At 43.7% G+C, this 25,209-nt stretch overlaps 2 protein-coding genes across 2 annotated transcripts; one reads left to right on the top strand and one right to left on the bottom strand.

Annotated features, from left to right (window-relative positions):
* The first annotated feature begins 5,409 nt into the window (after window positions 1-5,409).
* On the top strand, window positions 5,410-12,330 carry LOC127384111 (lactosylceramide 4-alpha-galactosyltransferase-like). The gene is made up of 2 exons (XM_051618139.1): window positions 5,410-5,415; window positions 11,042-12,330. Exons 1-2 carry the CDS (start codon window positions 5,410-5,412, stop codon window positions 12,158-12,160), a joined length of 1,125 nt encoding a protein of 374 aa, XP_051474099.1. The 3' UTR covers window positions 12,161-12,330.
* Window positions 12,331-12,960: 630 nt separating this feature from the next.
* On the bottom strand, window positions 12,961-23,198 carry ENDOU (endonuclease, poly(U) specific). The gene is made up of 7 exons (XM_051608002.1): window positions 23,125-23,198; window positions 18,163-18,262; window positions 16,103-16,214; window positions 14,831-14,952; window positions 14,635-14,747; window positions 13,908-14,061; window positions 12,961-13,486 (listed from the first exon to the last, which is right to left on the bottom strand). The coding sequence occupies exons 1-7, from the start codon at window positions 23,133-23,135 to the stop codon at window positions 13,229-13,231; spliced, it is 870 nt and encodes a 289-aa protein (XP_051463962.1). The 5' UTR covers window positions 23,136-23,198; the 3' UTR covers window positions 12,961-13,228.
* Window positions 23,199-25,209: the final 2,011 nt, after the last annotated feature.

Here is a 25,209-nt window from a genome sequence, read left to right as displayed (position 1 = left end):
TTTCAAGAGTAACTGAGCAAGAATGCAAGCTGATCAGTGTGCCTACCTCCTACAAAGGCATGCAGGCCATTTACCTTGCACACAGCCTTGGACAAGGCAGCAGGCTAATTCAGTGTGCTTACCTTGCACCAGGCAAGGAGCAGGGGTGGAAGTCCATTTGTTTATCTAAGCTATGAGACAACCTGGATGTCAGAAGTGGGATGGCTTGACTGCAAATTTTATGGCTGGCAATTGGTGTGACCTCTGAAATGGAATGAAGGTTCTGCAGACAGGGTGGTAGCAGTTAGCCAAAATTAAAAGTTAGCAATGACACCAGGTAAGTTTGCGTCAAGAGGGAGCACTGGGTTTTCCCTGCCCCTCTCTCAGTTAATAAGCATTACATCCTGCTAAGAACCAACCAGTACATGCTTTATGACCTAGGCCCACATCATCAATAGGGGTCGATGGGTCTGAATCCTCTCTTTCCTCAAAAAACAGATATTTACCCAGGAATTACTAACTTGAGCTCAAATCTTTGCAGTAAGTGCATTTATCATTGGCAATTCCCAACTTGTGATATCCGTTGCCTAACGGATGCCTAAGAGAATAAATTCTCTTTCTGCACAACTTGGTGCATCTGTCTCAGTGCAAACCTCTGGTGGGGCTCTGAAGCAGGCAAACATAGACTGTCTTTTCAACGTTGTGAAACTGTCTCAGTACAAGTCCTTTGTAAGACTCTGAAACAGGCAAATGTTGACTCTAATAGGATGCTGCAATAGGAGGGCCTTCCCCAGCCACCTTGCAGACTCATACCCTTTCACACACAGCACTGCACATTCTGCCTTGCCATGTGCTCATTAAGGTAAAGGTGCAATCACTCATAAAAGCAGGCAGATCTCTTCTCTGGTGGAACATTAGCTTTATGGCTACTACTAACTTCGTTTACTTGTTCATCTAGAGATCTTCTGGTCCAACTCCCCTGCTAAAGAAGAATCCCCTAGAGGACATTACTCAGGACTGCATCCAGGCAGGTTTTGAATGTCTCCAGAGAAGGGGACTGCACAACCACCCTGGGCAGCCTCTTCCAGTGCTCTGTCAGCCTCACCATAACAAAATTTTTCCTCGTATTTAAATGGAGCTTCTTGTGTTCCAGCTTGTGCCCATTGCCCCTCATTCTGTCACTGGGAACTACTGAAAGGAGTCTGGCTCCACCTCCTTGCACCCACCCTTTAGATACTTGTAGGCATGAATAAGGTCTCCCCTCAGCCTTCTCTTCTTCAGGCTTAAAAGTCCCGGCTCTCTCAGCCTTTCCTCCAGGGAGATGCTCCAGTCCCCCAGACATCTTTGTTGCCCTGGCTGGACTCTCTCCCAAAGCTCCCTGTGTCTCTTGAACTGGGGAGCCCAGAACTGGACCCAGTTCTCCAGATGTGGCCTCACCAGGGCAGAGTAGAGGGGGAGAATGATGTCTCTCAACCTATGGGCCACACCCATCCTTATGCACCCCAGGATTCCATTGGCCTTCTTGGCAGCAAGGGCACATTGCTGGCTCATGGATAATTTACTATCTACCAGGACTCCCAGATCCTTCTCCTCAGAACTGCTTTCCAGCAGATCCACCCCTAACCTGTACTGATACATGGGGTTCTTCCTCCCCAGGTGCAGGACCCTACACTTGCCCTTGCTGAAGCTCATTAGGTTCTTCTCTGCCCAACTCTCCATCCTGTCCAGATCACACTGGATGGCAGCACAGCCCTCTGGAGTGTCAGCCACCCCTCCCAGTTAGGTATCACCAGTGAACTTGCTGAGAATACAGTCTGTCCCTTTGTCCAGGTTATTGATGATTATGTTGAACAAGACCAGACCGAGTATTGACCCCTGGGAACACCACTGGTTACAGACCTCCAACTCAACCCTGCTCCATTGATCACAACCCTCTGAGTTCTGGCACTCAACTAGCTCTCAGTCCACCTCACTGTCCACTCATCTAGCCCATAGTCCCTCAGTTTCCTAATGAGGATGTTATGGGAGACAGTGACAAAAGCCTTGCTGAAGTCAAGGTAGATGACATCTGCTGCTCTCCCCTCATCAAGCCAACCAATTATGACATCATAGAAGGCTAGCAGATTGGTCAAGCATGATTTACCCTTGGTAAATCCATGCTGACCACTCCCAATAACTTCCTGTTCTTCAACGTGCTTAGAGATGACATCCTGAACAAGTGGCTCCATCGCCTTCCCAGGGATAGAGGTGAAATTAACCAGCTTGTAGTTCCCTGGGTCCTCCTTCTTGCCCTTTTTGAAGACTGGAGTGATACTGGCCTTCCTCCAGTCCTCAGGCACCTCTCCTGTTACACTGGCTGTAGCTAGCAGCACTGGTAACATGAGAACACTCCTTTGTTATGAATTCATATGCCACCATTCTCAAATAGCCCTGTCACTGGATGCAAGCTAATCCTGCCAAAGGGTTACTGAGAAAATAACACCTCTTGCTAGTGTTTGTTTTGTTGTTGTTTTTTGTACGTTTGGTTTTGTGGGTTTTTTTGCAACTGATGAAGCTACTAAGCAAGCTCACTTAATTGAAATTAGACTAATGATAGAATCATAAATTGAGCATGCCTAGATTCTTTGGAAGCTGTTATGGCTCTGTCTTAATTAATTCAACAAATTTCCTACTCTAAGTATAATAGCATTATTGACCATTTTCCATTCATTTTAGACTCCTGCTTATTGCATTTAGGGATACTGAAGCTGAACTGAAGGCTAATGATGTTGCCATGACTGCCTATGTAATTTTCTGTTTGTTGCCATTACTTATCATAGAACCATAGAATGGTTTGGGTTAGAAGGGACCTTAAAGATCACCCAGATCGAGCCCCCCCTACCATGGGCAGAAACACCTTCTACTAAACCAGGTTGCTCAGAGCCCCATCCAACCTGGCCTTGAACACTTCCAGGGAGGGGGCATCCACAACTTCCCCAGGCAACCTGTGCCACTTTCTCACCATTTCTTCCTAATGTCTAACCTAAATCTACCCTGTTCCCCTTTCAATCCATTGCCCCTCATCCTATCACTACACACCCTTGTAAAAAGACCCCCTCAGCTTTCCTGTAGCCCCTTCAGGTACTGGAATGTCGCTTTAAGGTCGCCCCAGAACCTTCTCTTCTCCAGGCTAAACAACCACAACTGTCTCAGCCTGTCATCACAGGAGAGGTGCTTCAGGCCTCTGATCATCCTCATGGCCCTCCTCTGGACTCACTCCAAGAGCTCCATGTCTTTCCTGTGTTGGGGGCTCCAGAATTGGACAGAGTGCTCTACTTGGGGTCTCAAGAGAGCAGAGTAGAGAGGCAGAATCATCTCCCTGGCCCTGCTGGCCATGCTTCTTTTGATGCAGCCCAGGATGCAGTTGGCTCTCTGGGCTGCAAGTGCACCTTCCTGGTTCATATTGATGAATACACTCCCAAGTCCTTTTCCTGCTCTTAATCGATTCTCCACCCAACCTGCAACTGTGCTTGGGATTTCTCTGGCCCAGGTGCAGGACCGTGCACTTGGCCTTGCCTGAATTTCATGAGCTTGCCATGGGCCCATGTCTCTAGCCTGTCAAGGTCCCTCTGGATCGCCTCTCTTCCCTGCAGTATGTTGAACACCTCACAGAGCTTGATGTCATCAGCAAACTTGCTGAGGGTGCCCTCAATTCCACTGACCATGTTGCCAACAAAGATGTTAAACAGCACTGGTCCCAGTACTGACCCCTGAGGGACACATTACTTACGTACCTCATTAGTTCTCTCTGTTGAAAGAAACAGGCAGTCTATATTTTATTTTTTTTCTGGATAATTTTGGCAAGATGCCATCACATCTATGGCCACATTCGATATGGTGATTTGGGAATCAACAGGTGCAAAACCTGCCGTATTATTTCTTCCCACAATCTCCTCCTTTTTGCAGAAACTTGCTAATATCCTCTGACTGTTTGCTGTGGCTTGCTTTTAATTCTTCTTACCCCACGGAGTGTCTATCCAGAACTGTGTTAGAGTTATATGAGTATTTTAACTTTCTTTTATATCAGGAGAAAACTTAGTTCTAAAAAACATGTACATGAAATTGGATATTGCAGGGTTCACTCTGGGAAGCTGAAGTTGTGATGAAGTACAAAAGATTCAGTTAAGAGTCAGGTGCCACAAAGTATCTTCTGTCTTTAGCTGCAGTATCATATGGCTTTGTACCCACTGCAATTACAATTCCCCTCATCTCCAATATTTGCACATGCTTGGTCTGCCATTCTTTCCTAGCATCAGAAGGAGGAGCTCTAAAACTGTTGCTAAAATGCTAAATTCTAATTCCCCTCAATACTAATGCGATTAGCTGGTGGATTCATCCTTGTTTGGCACCACTCTGCTCTTCCATGTCTAACAGCCTGATTGGTCACCCACTGAATTTTGGCATTGTCAAATCTCACTTCCTCTGCTCTTGCTGGTAGTGCAAATCTGGAGAAAATTGAGATCTTCAGCTGTTTTCTGATGGGTCCCAAAAATACTCCTATCAGGCTGCTTGTGATCAGTGATATTGTTTAGGACCCCCAACAACCACCTGTGTATGCAGCAGCACTTTGCTGGACCTCTTTCTATTTTTGTTACTTGATTTGTAGCAAATTTACACACCCCTACAGTGTTTTTATGTTCATAAGTCCATAAGCTCACTTGAAGGGACATCACTAAATTCAACAGTACTTGGCTCATTCTCCTAAGGACAACTGGGACTGGAGCAATCACAGAATCATCCTGGTTGGAAAAGACCCTGAAGATGAAGTCCAGCCATAACCTAAATCTACCTCTTCAGTGCTTAAATCATGTCCCTGAGCACCACATCTATATATCTTTTAAACACTTCCAGGAAAGGTGACTCCACCACCTCCCTGGGCAGCCTGTTCCAGTGATCAGAGCTGTGTTCCCATGTTTCTACTTTATGTACCACAAACATAGTTTTTTTGATTACTTTAATGGCATAAGGTAGCTGAGGTTGTTATAAAATCATGCAACAAAGACAAGCAATGAAAGACAAAGAGAAAAGGGAAGGTACACCAGAGTGAATTTTCATATAGCCTGTGAAACCAGATTTGGATGTTAATGCCGTATTCTGCCCAATCTCAGGTGTGCCAGATTCTCAGTCCGGTTTAGTTAATAATAGAGGTAGATACAGGTTATGTTTCTTTCACATGTTCCCTTCTTCGGGGATGAATGAAAAAGCCACCTTGTGTTTTCTGTCACTGCTGGGGGAGATTGAGCAAATGCAGGGACTGAGAAGCCAACACAAGGAACACACAAAAAGGGAGGGCCGTGAGAAGGATTTGAGAATAGAGAATCCACCTCATCTACCAGGTGGATGCCATGAGGTTTGGGTCTTCCTCCCAATGACCCTAGGAGTGTGCACTACATGCGGGTAGGCTCACAGGATGGGCACTGGTTATTTTCCTTTCAAGACTGGTTCAAAGGGCTCACAAAACCAGAAGGAAGAGTTTCTCCCTCTGCTTGGGGTTACGTCAGCTGAATACTGTTGGCAGCTGTAGTTCCTCTTTCTGCACTGTGCAAGCACTCAATCACAATTCCAGTTTGCCCAGGGGTCCTCTTGTTGGAAGTACTGTGAATTGATCAAATATTTACATTCTTATTTGACTTATTTTGACTCTTATTCCTGTTTTCTCCAGCCTCACCAGCTGCCTGCTCAGCAGTTCAGCTTCTCTCCTCCCCACAGCCCAGGAGCTGGGTTTGTTGCTTCCCTGCACTCTATACAGGCAGGCCAGCTCAGGAGAGAGCAGCCTGTTCATCAAGAAAAAGAGAGTATTTAACAGCAAGCATGAACTCAGGCAGTCAAAGTTATAGGAACCCAAGTGATCACACTTTCTGATACCTTTGGGCAGGTGATGCTGTCAAGGATCATTTGGCTTTTCTTTTGCAATTTTATTCTTGAAATATTTTAAGCAAAAATGAATCCTTAGTTTGTGGCTGTATTTCTGTTACTTGCTGTTCACCCTCTTTTCCCATTGTAGTCAGCAGGGATGTTTCCTAATAGCTGCCTCATCCCTTTGCACCTTCTCTCCTATATTTTCTGCTCATTTGCAGGTCTGTCTAGCTTTAGAGATTAAATCTGCTAGTTGCCTAGGCATAGGATGTATTAATTAAATCACAGAAGGAAGACAAAAGCAAGGAACTCCTTATTTACATCCTTTGTTTACATTCTACTTTGCAAACAATGTTTGCATTTCTGGAATATACACAGCCATGGTTTTCCTGTAAACTTCTGATCCCCTCTGGCTAAGGCAGTTGTGTATACTGGTTACACTAAGGTTTAGGCCTGGAGGTTTGAAACCTTCTGCAGAAGTAATAATCTGAGAATTATACTGTTCTCATGTAATTATGTAAAAGCAATTCTAATTGCTTTCCATCCAAACTGAGAATGTAACGTTTCATTCTCTGACATTGCTAAACACATGTGCTTAATGATTTTCTACAGTTAGTTTCTTGCCATTTATTATCACTACTTGAACCAGCACTAAGATCTGGTGATGTTCTGTACCAGTATCACTCACCAGCGCACATCTTGTCCTATTATTTGCCAGGTTTCAGGGACTTCTGGTGGTGCTTGTTTTGCTACCAAGGAAAATACCGGTGAAGCACGTTTACAGTTACGGAGGGCAGGAAGCCCCTTTGCTCACTGCAGGGTGCCCTGGTACCCCTTAGAGGCACCAGCAGTAGATGAGAGCATGTGCTGATCCAGCAGCATCAGATTGTTTGAAGTCTTTGCACAGCAGAGTTACAACGTCTTCCATGTCTATTCCCTCTGCACCATGTTTTATGCTTTTTGTGCTTGAAACAAGCAAAACTTGTTACCATATAAATGCCATCCTTTACCTTATGCAGTAAGTTGTCTCTCTGCATTTTAGAAGTTTTGTTTGGACTAGTTTTTTTTGTTTTGTTTGTTTTGCTGCTTTGTTTGTTTCTTTTTAAAAAAATAAAATAAAATTGCATATTTCCAGAATTGCATTGGTTAGTTCAGCTTTGAAATTTAGCAAGCAAGATTGTGAAAATTATATGCAGTATTTTACAAATCTTGTATTGTCAGAAAATATGCATTAGCAGGTTTCTTTCTCTGTTGAAGAAATTCTTGTGGCACGTGAATGTCTAACCAGTCCTTGTCACGTTCTCAGAGGGTCTCAGCATCTGCCTGTTTCTACACTGGAAGGAGAAGGAAAAGCAAGACCTTCCTTTCATTGGAGTACTGAACACGCTGACAGAGCTGACATGTCCACATCAGCAAAAGGACCAGTGACCAGGACTAGGACCAGTGTACAGGGGACATCATCTTCTTTTCACTGGGGCTCTAGCCAATGGATGATGCAGGGTCATGTGTCTAACTCTAGATACATGTGGCTAAGGGACTGCAGGCATTGCTGCCTCTAATGGGAAGACAGCTGCCTATAGCACAGGCTGTTAAAGTTAGGTGAGATAAAGCCTGGGTGACTCTAGTTTGAGCAGAGGCATTTGACAAATGATCTCCAGAAGTGCCTTCCCACTCCAACCCTTCTGTGATTCTGTGACTAGATGGGGCCTGACCTGAGGCCTGGAGAGTTCCAGCAATGGGAGGGCTGGGAGTTGCTTAAGCCGCTTTCCAAAGAGCTTCCCTGGTGCCTGCGTCCTTGTTCTGGGTCTGTCTGTGGTGTGGCAGTGCTGGAAGGATCTGGGGAGGGGAGAGGGGCCTGGGAAGCTACAGAGCAAAAGGCCTAACATTTCTTGAGGAAACTGAATAGAAACTGCATAGAAGCCTAAACTTAGTGGCTGCACGGATAAGGGTGGTGTTTTGTTAACGTGTCAACGTGTAAGGGAATCGTAGAATCGTAGCGTGTGTGGGGTTGGAAGGGGCCTTTAAAGGTCATCTAGTCCAGCCCCACCCTGCAACGCACAGGGACCTTTTTGACTAGATCAGGTCAACTAAGACCATTGCCCCTTGTCCTACCAGGACACACCCTCGTAAACAGTCCCTCCTCAACTTTGCTGTAGGTACTGGAAGGCCGCTGTAAGGTCTTCCTGGAGTCTTCTCCTCTCTAGGCTGGACAAACCCAACTCTCTCAGCCTGTCTTCGTAAGAAAGGTGCTCCAGCCCTCTGATCATCTTTGTGGCCCTTCTCTGGACTCGTTCCAGCAGCTCCATGTCCCTCTTCTGTTGGGGGCGACACAAGGTTGGCCTCCATTGGGTGCAGGAGTAACTCTTACCTGATTTTGGCAGTCTCATTCCATGAAGTACCTGGCAAAGAAGGGAGTATTCCCAAATGGATGGGTATATTCATTGGTCAAAAGAGTGTGTGTTCAAAGGAGCATTCAGGAATGAAGTCTTGGGGTGAGTGGAGGCAGCTCTATGACACTCTCAGCTGAGCACTCATGGCAGTCACCCAAGCACTGCGAGCACTGGGAATTAGCTCTTAGCAAAGGAGCAGAAAAGAGAAAAGGTTTCCTACCGCGGTATAAAACATAATGTGATAATGGGGTTTCCACTTCCTTCCTTTTCTTTCTTTTATTTTTGCTCATTCGTTTCTAATGAGATGAGGCACAGCTGCATGGCCTTTCTATCAGCCAATGCATGAGCTGAACATCTGATGTCACATACTCTGTGACCTGCTCATTTTCTCGATGTGTTCCGACTCCGCCTTTCGCCGCTTCGTTTCTTTTCAGAAAAAGGAAGTGCCGGGCCATGGAGGTGCACGCACTCTCAGAGACACTAGCCTCATGGAAATCTTCTCTAGCTGAGCTGTGACTTTCGTGGTGACTTAAAAGCAGGGTCAGGTGAGTAGTAGTTGCATTTACTGGGGAATGGGGCTTGGAGTTTCACAGGAAGGCAGTGCTCAAGATTTCCTGTGTTTGTTTAGTGCTACAACAGCGCCTAAAGAGTCCTCTCACGCACTACAAAAGCAGAAGTGTATTTCTGACTGCATAGAAGTACGATTGCAGTGGAAGTTCCTCCTCTTACTAAAAATATGCAAGTAGCCTGGACATTCACTTGCTGTTAGATTTTAGCCACAGGTTCCTGCCTTCTCTACGGCATAGACTTTGTCCTCATAAGGCTGTACCTGCTTCCTCTTTCACAGCTTAACAAGCCAAAAATTATTTACAGGATTCAACTGTCTGTGGTGTGGAGGAAGGAAGGAAGAAATAGGTATGTGAAAAAAAGAGTAGGTTTGTTGTTTTTTTTGCTGCCTGTAACACCCAAGACACATCTTGGCGTTTCTCTGCAAGAGAAGAAAATGTTCTGGGAATCCGGAACTGATTATTTGAATATTGGCTGCCCAAGCCCCAGTGCCTAGTGGAGAGTGGTAGCTCCATGTTGTTGCATTTGGAAACTTGCCAGTGTGGCTGACAAGTCATTTTCTGGCTATGTGGAGAGTTTAGTGTGTGACCCAGGGTAATCCAGGGTGAATGACAAATGGGATTTTTCCAGGGGGGGTTCTCTGTCCTGTTCTCTGTCTGGCTGCAGTGGTTTGATTAAAGCTTTTGTTCTTTCCTGACGCTGGCTGCTGTGGAGCATGGGGATTTGGAGATGAAACAACAGAACAGAGGGAGGCAGGAGAAATAATAGAATCACTTAGGATGGAAAAGGCCTTTAAGATCATCAAGTCCAACTCTAAACCTAACACTGCCATGTCCAGCATTAAGCCCTACCCTTAAGTGCTACACCTACATGTTTTTTAAATACCTTCAGGGATGGTGACTCAACCACTTCCTTGGGCAGCCTCTTCCAATGCTTGACAACCCTTTCAGTGAATAAAATTTCCCTAAAATCTAATCTAAACCTCCTCTGGTGCAACTTGAGGCTACTTTCTCCTGTGGTAAATGCCACAATCCTCCTCACTGCTTCTTCATGTGCTTTTGCACTTTGACTTTTGGAGCCTGAGTGGTGGGCCCAGGAGATGCTGGTTCTGCTGCCCTTCACTTTGAGGGGAGGCAAGGGCAGAAAGGCTGATGCTAAGGCTGAGAATGTAGCTAAAATGACATCCCTCTTTGTTACTGCCTTGTTAATCATCTCTTCCTTTCCATCCCTCCCTTCTGCAGGAGGAAAAGGAAGTGAGGGTAGGGCGGAGGGGGTTTTGCATCGTGGTTGGTGACAGCTGGGATAGGTAGCACCGTCCTCCAGAGGAGGTAGAAGTGAGGGCTTGTCAAGGGAATAGGGCTCAGAAGTAACTTTGAAACTCTTTACCTGGGTAGTTCTTATCATCTCCATCTGCCTCCAAAGCTGCCTTGTATCAGTTCCTCTCCCACTATCCATCCCTTCTGTTATGCATGAAGTGCCATGAAAAATGAGCCAGGCTCTCTGTAGGGGTGGGTGTTTGATTTTGAAGGGCAGCAACTGCTGGTTCAACATCCTGGTAGACTGAGGCCTTTTGATAGGAACTGATGACAGCACTGGGGTTTTAGTTACTGTGTTTGGTTTTGGGGAAGGGCAGGTTGTATTGGAAGAATAACCCTCATCAGGACAGCAGTTCCCAAAATGTCTGTTGACAGAACTCCAGGAGCACTCATAAGCAGCACTCCTGTCTCCTCATCCTAAGATTTTTTGCATATATGTCTCATGTCCAGAATGACCTGGAATTCTAGAAGATGAGAGATAGGGTCTCTAATGCTGTTCCTCGAGTTTGTTGTGCACCACCATTAAGGAATGCCATTCGTGTGTCAAATGCTGTATAATCTTCCAAGTGGCAAGTACAACAGACATGGACAATATACATGGATGGACCTGAGGATCATTCTTGGTTTGTGATATACAGAAAGGAGAGACTGGTCCTTGTTGTATGTTTGAAAGAGAGGGATCCAAAAATAGGCAGTAATATCTTATGTGGGACCTGAAGGCCCTGTGACAATACGGAGAAGCCAGGAGGCTGTTTCAGGAATGACCAAAGGGTCATTTAGGCATGCTGCCTTGAGGTGAAGTCAGGAGAGTTCTGTTCTGCTGTGGCACTGTCCTAAGGCCTTGCCGAGGTCTGCTGTCTTGCCTGTCAATGTCTTTTCTTTCCTGCCCTTCAGATCCTGACGGTTGTCTTGGGAGAGCAGGCTGTGACAGGGTCGAGACTGCCCAGGATATCCAACTGCCTGCCAAAACTGGCTACAATGCTGCTGACCCAGAGGCCCAGGGCTCTGTTCATCCTTGCCGTTACATTTGTGTTCCTTGCCTCTGTCATGTTCTACTGGAGAACTGGGGAGGATGCTGAGGGTCAGCTCCACCATTTGACTGCACAAAGGAGGTGTGAACCGTTCTTGCCTTTCCTTCCCTGGCCCACTGCTGGTGGGCCCCCTTCTTCACCAGGGGACATCTTTTTTGTGGAGACCTCGGAGCAAACTAACCCAAGTTACCTGTTCACCTGCTCTGTGGAGTCAGCGGCCCGGACGCACCCTGGGACGAGGGTTGTGGTGCTCATGAAAGGCTTGGCAAACGGGAACGCTTCCTTACCCAACCACTGGGGCTTCTCATTGCTGAGCTGCTTCCCCAACGTGGAAATCCGTCACCTGGACTTGCCAGAGCTTTTCTCAGGGACTCCTCTGGCAAAGTGGTACTCGGAGGATGAGCACCGGAGGGAACCTTATTTCTTGCCTGTCCTGTCTGACGCCTGCAGAATTGCCATCATGTGGAAATTTGGTGGCATCTACCTGGACACAGACTTCATTGTGCTTAAGAACTTAAAGAACCTCACCAATGTGCTTGGTACCCAGTCTAAGAATGTACTGAACGGGGCTTTTCTGTCCTTTAAACCCAAACACAAGTTCATAGAGCTTTGCATGCAGGATTTTGTAGATAACTACAAAGGCTGGATTTGGGCCCACCAGGGCCCAGCACTCTTAACACGTGTCTTCAAGAAGTGGTGCTCCATCACTAATATCCAGAACAACATGAACTGCAAGGGTGTGACTGCTCTTTTCCGAGAAGCCTTTTATCCTATTTACTGGGAGGACTGGAAGAAGTTATTTGAAGCAATCAGCTCCTCAGAGCTTCACAAGCTCCTTAATAACACCTATGCGGTGCATGTATGGAACAAATTGAGCCATGAGACAAGGCTAGAGATCACATCCCAGGCTTTGCTGGCTCAGCTGTATACTCAGTTCTGCCCTGCCACAGCTGCGAAGATGAAGAGCAGTAAAGGTCTGTAATGTGACCTGTGGGCCCTTGGCTGCAGAAACATTCCCCAGCCTGAAGGAAATGGAGTGCCTTTCACCTTCTGCAGAGTTGGCTTCTAGCCCACAGACAGCTCTGTGATTTTTGTACCATTTCCAATATCTGCCTCAGATTCTACATGTTTCAAATAAACACCAGAACCAGAGTGTGGACTCTTCTGTTGTCCTTCAGTAGCCCTTGATGCTGCAGAGTAGGGCAAACTTGTTCATTGGTACCTAGCAGTTGCTCTCTATTGCTGTTCTCTCCATTGAATTTTATCAGGCCTGAAATGCCTCTTGTGTGGTTTCATCAGCTGCAGTGACCAGGACTAGGACCCGTGTCCAGGGGACATCTTTTTCTTTTCACTGGGGCTCCAGGCAATGGATGATGCAGGGTCATGTATCTAACCCTAAGGCAGGTTACACAAGTGGCTAAGTGACTGCAGGCATTGCTGCCTGTAATGGGAAGACAGCTGCCTATAGCGCAGGCTGTTAAAGTTAGGTGAGATAAACCTACTGTGGTTTCCAGGAAACCCAGGCAGAGCCAGTGCAACCTGCTGTTGATCTGATGACCATTTTAACATCTGAATGTGTTTCCTGTATGTCTAGGGCGCTGTCATTGTAAGAATGCATTTGAAATGAACCTCTTATGAAATGAGGAGAGGAGAACAAATACATACTGTGTTTCTGCTAAGTCAAAGTTCATGTGTGGAAGGCAAAATGTAAACAATGTGGGATTGTTGCTCTTTCAGATATGCAGTAGATAACAAATCTGAGAAATATGTGTATCAGTTTTAATATAGCCTTTTCCTAAATTCCATTATCTGCTGAAAAGTATAGTGTTATCATGCACCTGGGAAGGCTGATGTAAGTTTGAGCCAGTCTTTAATAAGAGCAGCAGTTAAGTTTCAGTGTTGGTCAGACACTAAGCCAAGGTACACTATTGCAGACCAAAAGTGAGTTAGTCATGAATTTTTACTCAGAATGGGTTTTATAAACAACACACTGACATACTAGAAAAAAAAGAGGAAAAAAAGAAGAAATCTTGCTTGATGACTGTAACTACTAGTCCTCACTGCTGGTGCTGAGGATTACTGGATATGCTGTTCCAATGTGGCGTCCATGGCGGTAAACAACAATCTGTAGCTCATACTCTTCTATCTTCACTGTTTCACGTGTGACTCTTTCTTTAGCCAGCAGGAAAATTACGGTGTAAAGGGCAAATTCAAACTCTGGGCTGACACCAATAAAGGTGCTTCCAATTGGCTTGACCGAGCCCTTCCAGGTGAACTGGATGCTCAAAACTTGGTCATCCTTGTCAGGCTGAAAGCATAAACAAAACAAGAATAATCTCCATCATTGCTGTGATCAGACAGATACAATTTCTGACTAGATTGTTGAGGGCATTGCAATATCCAGTCATCCTTGCTGTGCCAGGGTGCTACGGCCAGAGCACAGCCTGTTCCCTGTCCTCTGGAGCATTCGTGATCATTCTCCTCAATTAAGCTTTAGCAGTGTTGTGATTCTTTAAACACCAGCACTACTTTTTAAAATAGTTTTTTGCAAAAATAAAAGGAGCTGGATGTGAGGGCATGCTAGTATTTCTTCTGTTTATATACACCTGAACAAATTAGGTTCAAAGGAGTTGAGCCTATGATTGCATCATTGTACCTTGATTCATCACCACAGCTTTTATCTCTGGATCCATTTGTCTTATTTGCAAAGGCACCTTGCTTGTTCTTACCCTGGTTTTGTTCTTCTGAGCGACATATCCCTTGTAGTCAATTTGGTTTTGCTTTTCCTGAAGGTAAAATTGCACCCAGTTGTGCAAACCTAAGATCTGTTTACCACGCCTTGTTTCTCCCACAAAAACATGTTCAAAACCACAAGAATCAGGTCTGTAATAAACCAAAGAATAATACAGAAGTCTTTTATGTGTTTAAACAGTTCAAACTGTCAGAGGTAAAAGGCAAGAAAACGCATAAGCTTGCTTTGCATTTGTAAGCAGTTTTTACATTTGTCTGGATTTGTAGTGTTTTCTTTTGTGCTTTGCACAAAACTTGCAGTAGAATCTAGCCACAAAGTCTAAACTTGTATTTGACAATGAAGATTGCTAGTAAATGCCACACAAGATGCATCACTGCTGCTTGTCTAGATTTTAGCAAGGCTTCTGACACTGTCTCCCATGAACAGCCTCACAGACGAACCAATGAATCACAGGTTAGAAAGGTGGATGAATGTCTGTGGTTGCAGGCCTGAGATCAGTGACACAAGTGTGCTGGGGCAATGCAGTTAGTATCGGCTCAGTAAGTCTTTAAACACAATCTCTGTGGCCAAACACGGACACCGAATTTAGGCCATATTCTGATGATGTCTTGCAGTTCTGTGGCCTAACAGATAGCACTCAGGCTTTTATTTACCTAAATTAGAACAGTGTAGAGATTATCAGGGATCATATTCACCAAATATACCTGTCTCCTTCTTTCCTGGCATACAGCTGGAACCAGATGTCATAGAGCTGAGTTTTGAAATCAGCAAGGTTTGGCTTTGCTAGGTTTTTTTTAAGCAGATATTCATGAGCCAGCTGAAAGATAGAAAACCAAGACATAGACACCATTTACTTTTTAATTCAGTGTTTGCAGCGACTTTAAAAGATCTGTTACTCACTTTCATGACTTCTGTTGCTAAGACAGCATCAAGAAAACAGTTGTTTTCAACTATTTCTTCTGGAGTCACTACTTCTTCTGTACCAGTTGATGTCTCATAGTTGTCCAATAAGGAAATAAAGGCTGCAGAAAAAGAGAAATTTCCAGCATGCTCATCCTGATGAACAGGCTATATGCCTAATCCATACCTGTCATCATCAGAGACAGCCATTATAGAAAGATGCCATACAATATACCTTGACAGCCCTTAGAGAAAGACGGGGTGACTCAGGGCCAGACCACCACTGTACTTCTTTTTAAGGTCAACAGCTCACTACTGAGCTTCCTTATGGAATCAAGGGCTAAAGCAATAATGATCTTCTACCAAAACAAATCATTACTAAAATTGCAGACACAGGCTGATGAACTTCAGCTATGCTGGCAGAAGGCTTTGTGGGCATTGTTTCAGAAGAGGAATAATACAGCATAAACCTACATGAGATGGCTTGAGCTTGAGCACATGGCGACAGAGTGGGTGGATAAGTTTTCTCTTTTGCAGCCCTTTTGCCACCTGCTCCCCACTGTCACTTCATCTGCTCATGCTCTGACAGTCAGTGGATGCCAGGGGCTGGTTCAGCACACAAAGCTGATAGAAAAATACTTGATGTTAAAAACCTAAGTAATTTCCTGCCAGGTTAGTGAGCTGAAGGGACTCTTGCAGAGGGTTCAGTGAGCACCAGAGCTGCCCTCATCAGATACAGGATTGTGTGGCTCAGAGCGGAGTGGGAGGAACAGAGAAAAATGGTGCTCCCCATGATGCTGACTGTTTGATCAGCTTCGTTTAACTCTGTCTGGGGAAAAGAAATATCAGGGAAGGAAGCATACATTCATAGACATATTTGAAGTATTGGCCCCAAAAGAAATGCAAGAAGTAGTGATGGACCTAGTGCTATCTGAAAGGGCTAGAAGCTGTGAGCAAAGGAGGGAAGATGACTGGCATCTTTTTCAATACATGGAATAATATTAAAGCAGTTACAAGAGTCTCACTCATTTCATTTAGCAATGGAAGAACCGCAGATAAATAAATATTTTGGCTAAGGCACAAAAGGATGTTCTTTCTGAGGCTGAGGGTACAGGTAACCTTCATGCAGATGTTGTAGAAACTACCTTCCAATGACATGAGGCCTGATGATCCCCATCACCACACAAATGATGTCTGATTTTAGGCAAACACATAGAAATCAACACAGATTCTTTGTGTCATTTCCACCATCAACAAAAGAATGGGTCTCACTTGCAAAAGTTTTTATGCTTTTAAGGCGTTCTTCATTCACATTATGGAAGAGGTGTCTGGCTGCGCTGTCTTGGATGGCACTGGCACCTTGCTGTGTGGCACCAGCTTTTCCCTAGAAGAAACAGCAGAGGAAAACATGAAAGAAGATGTCCTTAGAGGAAACAGTGCTTGGCTTTACAATATTCAAAATAAAATGCATCATGCTATTCTTTGTTAGGAATGGTCTTTCTATGAAACACCACAAGGCATTACAGAAGAACTGCCAGCATAAAGACAAAAGACATAATCTCTGACATTGTAAGAGCATGACATTTCTCTCTCTCCTTTTCAGAGATGGTTGTGATAGCTCAGTTTAGGTCAGTAACCAGCTGTACTACTCTGCTATATACATCACAAATGAAAGAGTAGTGTAGAGACAAGACTCTCTCCCACTACAAATAAATAAAAAGGAGATTTGTGCACCTTCCTTCTCTTTTCATTTGCAACCCACAGACATACATAATGCATATAGTTGATGAGACCATGCAGTGCAGCAGAGAGAGGTTGTTTCTCTCCTGAGTCCCTGTTCCCCAAGCTAGCAAGTGTAAGTCTCCTCCATGATAACACTTAAGCAATGCAGCTCCTGTGTAGGCTCCCTGAGGCTCAGCCTTTGTTTTCTCTTTCTGATTTCATGACTGCTAGCAACAGTGATTGTCCCAGTGCCAGAGAGATGTTCAGATAGTTCAGTGCAGCTTCACCAGCTTTGGACTTGTGCTTCCTGGTGCTCTGAAGTTCTCAAAGACTTTTGGCTGGCCATGTTTAAAGGCATTTTAATCAGTGTTACCAATAAGCACATATAAAATGGAAAGGAGGCTTTCCTGACAATTTCCAAGTTTCTGTTCAAAAAAAGGGCATTCTCAAGGAAATAAGAGAAAATATGAGTAGCAGTTTGTTAACATGGGCAAGGAGTAACTAGAGTCTTTTTCTGAGAAATGGAGAAACCAGATGGGAGAAGTTTTCCCCACACACATTTTGTCCTGAGGTAGGTACCCTTTTTCAAGTTTATTAATAACAGATAGATATCCTATTTATTTAATAGCAGACATTTAATAGCAGTTTATTAATAGCAAATAGATTAATATGAAGCAACATTGAAATAAAGTGTTTGAGCACTTGTGTAAGTACAAAATTAGATCCTGAATATTCAGTGGCCTGCTGCAATTTGTGGCTCAAACACATGGTCATGTTTGCACTACACTGAGCTAGCAAGGAATGAAATGGTTGCTCATCAAATCTGATACCCCTTCCTCCCTCACAGTTCCCTGGGATTCATAGCAACAACGCTGTAACACTCCTTACCCACATCTCTGTGCTACTCCACAGTCTCCAGAAGAGACCTGGAAAATCCTCAAATTCCTCTCTTATTCTCCCAAGAATTACTATCTCCCCATCTCCCTCACCTCAAGTCACTCAGACCATACACACAATCATACACACAGAGAAACATCCATTGTGAAGGGGATGTCAGGACATCTCTAGTCCAGCTCAAAGTATGGTCAATGCTGCATTCAGACCATATTGCTCACACTGTTTGGACTTGAAAACCTCCAGAGATGGAGATTTCACAGCTTCTCTAGATATCCTGTTCTGGTTGCATTTTTCCTTGGTGAATTTAATGATGTTCCTTCCTTAGCCTATTCCTCCAGCCTGCCTAGGTCCAGCTGAAGAGAAGCCCTGCACTTGAGCATGCCAACTTCATCACCATGGTTTGCTGCCATATGCAACATTGGAAAGGTTGCACTCCATCTCCTCCTTCAGGCCACTGATAAAGATTCTAAATATTACAGGACCCAAGACAGACATCTGCAAGACTCCACTTGTAACCAGTCTCCAGGTAGTCTGGACCATTCACATGTTCTCTATACTGTTCCCTTTCCCAAGTGGTTTTTCATCATTAGGAAGTCTTGCCTATGTCACTAGTGGAAATGACAAAGCACTCTTAGCAAAAGGCAGTTTTGCAGAAGCCTTTTCCTACAGTACCATACTACCCTTAATCCTCATGTGACCTAGCAGCTGGTTACCTGCAAATCAATTGTGTAGTCTTTCCCAGGCATAAGGCGGTTAACATCCATATCCCACATCTCATTGAAAAGTTTAGAAAGTTCATGATTTAAGGCCTTCCTGTCAAGAAATTCAGAGGAACAGACATTAAAAAAGACACATGCTGTTATTTCTGCAAATCACTTCTAGGGTCTTACCTGTCACTCTGTGTTCTGAATGCTCGCTTGTCATCAGGAAAGCTTTCTCTTCCCCCCCACACCTTCCTGGCCATGCTGCTCTAAAAATCACAGAGCTTGTGGTTCATGTTCATACCTAAAGCTTGCAGGTAACCTTTATGGAAACTTAAGCCTTCCCTAAGATTATTTTAAAGTATATTTTAACAAAGTTCTTGTTAATAAGCCTTCCTGTGGCTTTCCATGCACTGAAATAAAAATTAAGACGGTGATGTTTCATTCAGGAGGACTCCATGTACAAACCAGAGGCAAGCAGGAGATTGTTAGCAGCATGCAGCAACACTACACAACAAAACAGGACACAAATAATTATCTCTATGATGTTTTTCTGGCAGCAGTCTTGTGTACAACTCTTCCTAGGTTTCTTTCTGCAAGATTCCACACTAGAGATGCTTTCCTTCACCCATATGGCTATCCTAGCATAAAGTTAGCATGATAAAGGATGCGTAAGACTGTAAATACAGGGTCCGCACAAAACTAAATGATCTCATGCACTGATCTCTGATGGACCTAGAAACCTACCCAGGCTGGTCCTTTCCTCATTTAAATGGAATTTTGTCCTGCATAATAGTGAATAGTTTTGAGAAGTCTATCCATGCATCTATCAACAAGATTTAGGAAGGGCTGTTATTGTGATGAACCACCCAAAGGTCGCTCCAGTTTCAAGGGCATTATGTACACACTAAGGCATAAGATCATGACAAAGAACAAACTGGAGAAGAAAGAGAAGTGGATTAACCTTTAAATGACTGGCAGTTGAATTAATCAGGTACAAACCAGCACATACAGTGAAGCACAGAGAAGAACTGCTTGATAATTTTTAATTTCTCCTCCAAAGCAGATATTCTCAAGAAGAGGGGAAAAAAAGTGAAGAAATCGTCGACAATGGGTATTTCTTTCAAACAGCCATTTGGGCAACTTGCCATGATTTTAACAACTGGTTCTCCTAGTCTGAATCAAGGCATCTTCAAGCCCAGCTCTGAACTTCCTAACTCATTACTGTTATGTCTTCGCCTTCTGACCAGGATGGAGATACTTGCTGCATCCTCCAGCCAGTGGCAAATTCCACGCTCTCTAGCAGAAAGAGCAAACAAATATTGTGGTAAGATCACACAGTCTTCTGACTTGGCAGCCTTGATGTGAGGCAGCTTTGAGAGCCCAAATGAGCAAAACGTCAGCCAGCCGGGCACCAGTGAAACAGAGCATTAACCAGACTCTGACTTCAAATAGTTAACTGCTTGTAGGGTGTAAATCTCTCATCTGAGCCTTTTGTGTGAGCTTATCTGTAGTTTTAGGGAAGAAATACAAGGGTCCTTGAAGAAGAAAGAAGCCGTTCAGTTCAACTGTGACTAGGGATGCCTACTCTTACCAGTTCTACTTCGGAGTCAGCAGAGACAGGAGAAGAGACAGAACTCGGCCAGAGGTTCCTGTGAGGAAGACTCAAGGATGAAGGACCCCCAGGAGAGCCTAATGGACTTAACACGCATGTGGTAACGGGCAGACACTCATGTAAATGATTTCTTGGGAAACTAATGAATATGTAACTTGTTTCTTAGAAATATTACACATAATTAAGTAACAGCTGTATATATATATCTCTCACCCTACACTGTAAGGTGCACATTTTTGGAGGAACTATCCCCTGTGCGTCCGGCGCCATGAATGAAAAAATACTGACTTAACAGTACTTAGACTGTTGGGTGAACTTTGTTTCACCTGGGAGGGTAGGAATAAAAGCCATAGCAGAAAAGAGGACATCCATTAAATGGTGGGAAATTAGAAGCAGAACAGAAAGATTTTACAAGCTTTCTGTCCTGGGCTGCACTTGATGGCTGGCTCAGAAACTGCTGGTCTAAGCTCCATATTGAAGGAAACAGAAAGTAGCAAACTGTGCTGGGAGAACTGGTGCTTTATTTTCACATGAATGAACAATTCTTTATTCTCCAGAATTGCCTGTGTAGGTTTGAGTTGGAGTTTATACAGCCTAAGATTAAAATCCTGAAAAGCATAAGCAAACTGTGCTTAACTCCTTGAGAGTTTGTTGTCCTAAGGCATTCTGAGTTAAGAGCAAAAAGCAGCCAGTATGCATTAATGCACTGGAGGATAAGCTGCAGCAGCTGAGAAGCATAAAGAACACATGCTATTCATATTATACTCAGCATTATTTAGAGTGGGAAAAGCAGCCTCCTCCAGAAGGGCAGGGCAGACAACCAAACTGCTGAGGCAGCCACACGGCAGTCTGCCTGCAGCTGGGAATCTGAGCCATCAGCTACCTCAGCTGGAGGCACTGACAGTCTCCTTTTTGCTCGGGCTCTGTGATACTTTGAGGAGATCATTATTGATGGGAACTCTACAAGATCACTTGAATTTTCAACTGGGCTTGATTAGGTGTCAAAGAAGAACAATTCCTTCTCAAAAAAAAAAAAAGCTTACAAATCAACACTAAACAAAAATGGTCATCTCACCTGCTCAGCTGAAGTCCCAAGAACAGGATCAACAAATCCACAGTAGCTGTTTTTTGAACTTAAAGCACCATCTACATTTATGTTACCGTGGACTGACCTAATTTTATTGGATCACTTTTGTCTTGGGTCTGGACCCTCCTGCTGTCTTCTCCTCTGCATCAGTTTCTCCCAGCTGTTTGAGTACTGCCACATTATGTTAAATACAGTTTTTACTTTGGAAGAAAACGTGGTGGATAGAAGTCTGGTGAACATCCAAGGTATGTGAAGTATTACAGGGGATGCCAGAGTTGCTTTTAAAAATATTGTATTCCATATATATGGTATTTGATATACATAAATTTTAGTAGGTAAGTATTTTGATAAAAGTCACCTATACAGGAAATCAGTAATTTCTTCAATACTACTGCTTGTTCTTTTCTGCTTTTGGACCATTTGTCTTGTGTTTATAAAGGACTGTAGGCTTCTGTTTCCTTGTCTAGAAATGTTATGGAGTGTTGCATAAGCTCATCCTTGCCATAAGGCAAGCTCCAAGTGTCTACTCAGAAGAGGGTCACAGCAAGAGGGTGCCTACAGATTTCAATATGCAGATTTATTTAATAAACATACTTCTATTAAATGAACTCCTGCAGTCAGGAAATGTGTCCCAAACATCCGAAGTCACTTAATTTTATAAACTAAAAGGTTTTTATCTCCTTTTTCTCTGCTGGGTGCTACCACAAAATCGTCGTGGACTTTTTCTCTCCTTTTTATTGCCCTTTTAGTTTGCAAACAGAGCAGAGCACCTGTGCAGGTTGTAACTGAAGGTTTGGATAAAGAAAAATATATCTCTGCCAAAGCAAAGAACTTGTTCAGCAACTTACATAGTCATCTTGTAAAAACTCCTTCTGGACAGTATTTATTTAGAAAAGGCCCATAAACCTAGCTTACACGTGTGAGGTGAGACAACTTCAAAGAGAAGAAGCCCATCACCTTCATGCAAATCCATGACACACAGCAGTCAGGTAAAGTTTTCCTGCAAAAGAGTTTCGTGTATTTACTCTCTGTTCTTTAATATGGCTGCATGTGTGACTCAAACCAGAGATTTTTATCATTAATTCTTAATCCCCTCCCTATGGTGAAACCTCTCAGTTGTTAGATTTGTGCTTTCACATAGAATACATTATTTCTGTGCAGGAAGTCTGGCCAGCTGGATTTTGTCCAGTTGGACTTTTGCTTGGATGTGCTTACGTGCACAAAGCACCACCCCAATAAGAAGAAGACTTAGTCTGCACTTGTAAGAGCTGAGGAAACTTTTGGGGGAGGCTCGGCAATAGTAACTCTAATGCATCAGCAGTGCAGCTAGAGCAAAAGAACCTAACTTCTCCATTTTATTGTAACTTTCAAGTGAAAGATTCACATGGTGTGCCTGTTTTTCCGGGTTGTTTTATTCTATGAAACCTTCATTCTATCCAAAACAATGCCCCAAGAAGAAGTCTTTTATTGCCATTACTCAAGACATGAAGAGAATTAAAGGGTAGGTGGTGAATCATGTGAGCAAGTAACAGTGTCAAAGCAAGAAAAACACGTATTGCAAATGGGTGAGAAGGAGCCCTGCAAAGGTTTGATTGAAATCTTCTCTGAAGTAAATTTATCTTCAGAGATCCTTTGAACAACATCAGATTTTTTAAAAAGCCTTTAATATTGACACAGAGAAGAAAAGCATTTGGAAAGCTGGATGAGCAGCACTTTACAAGGAATTTCCAATAATTTTGAAAAATTAGTTCAAATGTTGGGAAATACATGCATCAGCTTATATGGTTAATAGAAGGTACAAACAATTATCTTGATTTTCCTCTTATGCCAATGTGTGTACCTTTTATTTGAGTCCAGTGATGTTTTCTTAGTTTAAAGTCGGTATTTGAAATACCAAAGGATAAATAAGACAGGTTTCATAGGTGGAATGGAAAATGTATTGTAAAGGCATAAACAAAAGCGGGCAGTTACTTGGCAAATACACTGTCACAGTCCTGGGCATCCCAGTAATGTTGGGAGAACCGATTCTAGGTTATCAGCTATGTTTCAGCAAAAACAGATCTTAGCACCACCTTATTTTAGCTAAAACAGCTTATGATTCAGCTGTCTCACCAACGGTTTACGCTGAGGTTAGATAGGTAGACAGAGTAGAAAGAGGAAGCAGGGTTATTGCAGTGCTGCATTTCACAGAACTCCCTTTTACATGTCTCCCAGACAAATACATCCCATCACCACTGCCCTTAGAGAAGAATTACCATGATTTCTCTCTTACCCATTAGCCATGACAGGAAGAAGTCCTTCTCCTAGCAAATATACTGAGCAGGGAAAGTGGAACGTGGAGCTCAGAAATCCTTCTGGTAGTCCAAGGCATGGAGCTGTCTTCCTCTTATACGCCACTTGCCCACGGGGGACTGTCACTCACACTGACAGGCAGGGCAGGAAGGCAAGGAAGAGACAGAGGCAGGAGGTGCTAAGCCTCACAAGACAACGTGGAGTGTAGAGACAGTACCACGTCCCACGCCTCTCTCAGCACAGGCGCACTCAGACAAGGAAGTCAGGGCCACCTCTGCCAGGATCCTGCTTCCCCTGATTGCCTCAGGCCATCAGTAGGGCTGGGAACAAGGCCACCGCTGCCATCTCCCACTTGCCTTCTCAGATACTAACTTGAGATCCTTGTATCAACTGCTGACATGAGTCATGGCATTGCTTCTGGTGTTTCACTGGATTCTTTGTTAAAAGGTTTTAGATCTCTGCATGAATTTTGGGCTCAGAAATCAGCTCTTCAAGTCTGAAAGCCTCTCTTTGCCCCATCCCTGGAAGTGTTCAAGGCCAGGTTGGATGGAGCTTTGAGCAACCTGGTCTAGTGGAGGTGTCCCTGCCCATGCAGCAGGGTTGGAACTAGATGGTCTGTAAGCTCCCTTCCAACCCAAACCATTCCATCATATGTAAACTGACTGAGATGGATGGGCTATTCTAGTCTTGCTGTTCTACATACATACATATTCTACATGCTGTTCTACATATTTGAAAATAGATGAAAAGAGGATGATAAAACAAGGATAAAAAAATATATATAGATGGGGAAGAAAAATTAAGAACGTGTGCTTGTCCATTGTCGCAGATGAAATATTTGACACGGTTATGATTTAGCAGCAATTCAACATTTATTAGTGGGGTGAGGTGGATCTAAAGGTTGAATTTTAGCAGCACTTAATCATTAACCAATTTAAAGTTTAAGAAGGTGATTATGTAGAATATGTCATAATTAAAACAGCAATTTAATTACAGGTTTGAGAATGACAAGATTCACACTAATTTACTACAAGATATCCTAAATCAAAAAATATATATGTATAAACACAAAACATGCAAACCCACACGAAGATATTTGGATCCAGTGAAATGTAGGTTCCCATTCTTGTGAAGGCAAATGTGTATATTCAAACACATAGATAGTTGGAGAGGTGGATGGAAGAGGCTAACCTGTACTTAAAATTTCCTTCTTCTCAAGCTTGGAGTAAGTAGTCACAATGCATCTGCATCCCCCAGCGGGCAATAATTTAGCCTCAAGAAGTCTGACTTTGCCCTGGCCCTTCGTTGGCTTCGTTGACAGATAGCCTTTAAACCTCAAGGAGTCTATACCTGAGAGGTGTCCCAACTCAGGGGACATGCTGGTCACAGCCTGCTGTGATCCGGCAGGTCCCAAAGGGTCTTGCTTAGGACTTCTATTTATAGGGTCCAAGAGAATTAAATTTGGTCAGAACTTTTCCATTTTGTTTTGGCCACAACTTCCGTTAGGTGATTTTGGTATCTTCCAGAGTAGGCTTGTGATCCAAGCAGGAAGGAGTCTCAGGTATGTTTACCAGGCAATTGGAGTTCAGGTGGAGTTAGGGAATGCCTTAGCATCCCAACTCACAGTATTTGTACCAGCACAGGAAGGTACCAGATTGTCCCAGTCCCCTTTACTTGCAATTAAAGCAAGAACAATGTTGGGTCTGCTGCCATTGTTACTAAAGGCAGAACAATGTTGGTGTTGGCACCACAGTGCAGCCTGAGAGGGGGGAGGAACTGCACCAAAACATCTATTTACAGATTAAATTTCTGGTTGCAACTTTGTGAATATTAGGAGGTGTAATAAGGAAGAAATGTTTTTAAAAGACAGCACTTTTTAATGTTTTTAAAAGACAGGATGCCTGCTACAATTGCAGAGGGGGCAAGACATGCTGCTAGCTCACTTCAAAGTGAAGCTGCTTTCTGACACTGGTAGGGGAAATGAATATATCTCAAAACTGAATATCCTTAATTTTAACAGATTTTTTTTTCTTTGCCATTTTTGTTGCTATTTATTGCAGCTCTG

Source organism: Apus apus, chromosome 1 (assembly GCF_020740795.1).
Source record: "Apus apus isolate bApuApu2 chromosome 1, bApuApu2.pri.cur, whole genome shotgun sequence".
NCBI classification, from domain to species: Eukaryota; Metazoa; Chordata; class Aves; order Apodiformes; family Apodidae; genus Apus; species Apus apus.
This window is presented reverse-complemented; position numbering and strand designations above follow the sequence as displayed.

Excerpts from the sequence above, each read along its gene's own strand:
- ENDOU (XM_051608002.1), bottom strand. Across the intron at positions 16,215-18,162 it reads ACTACACAATTGATTTGCAG|GGAAAAGCTGGTGCCACACA; the intron begins GTAACCAGCTGC and ends TGTTTCTTCTAG. Across the intron at positions 14,748-14,830 it reads TAGCAACAGAAGTCATGAAA|CTGGCTCATGAATATCTGCT; the intron begins GTGAGTAACAGA and ends TCTATCTTTCAG.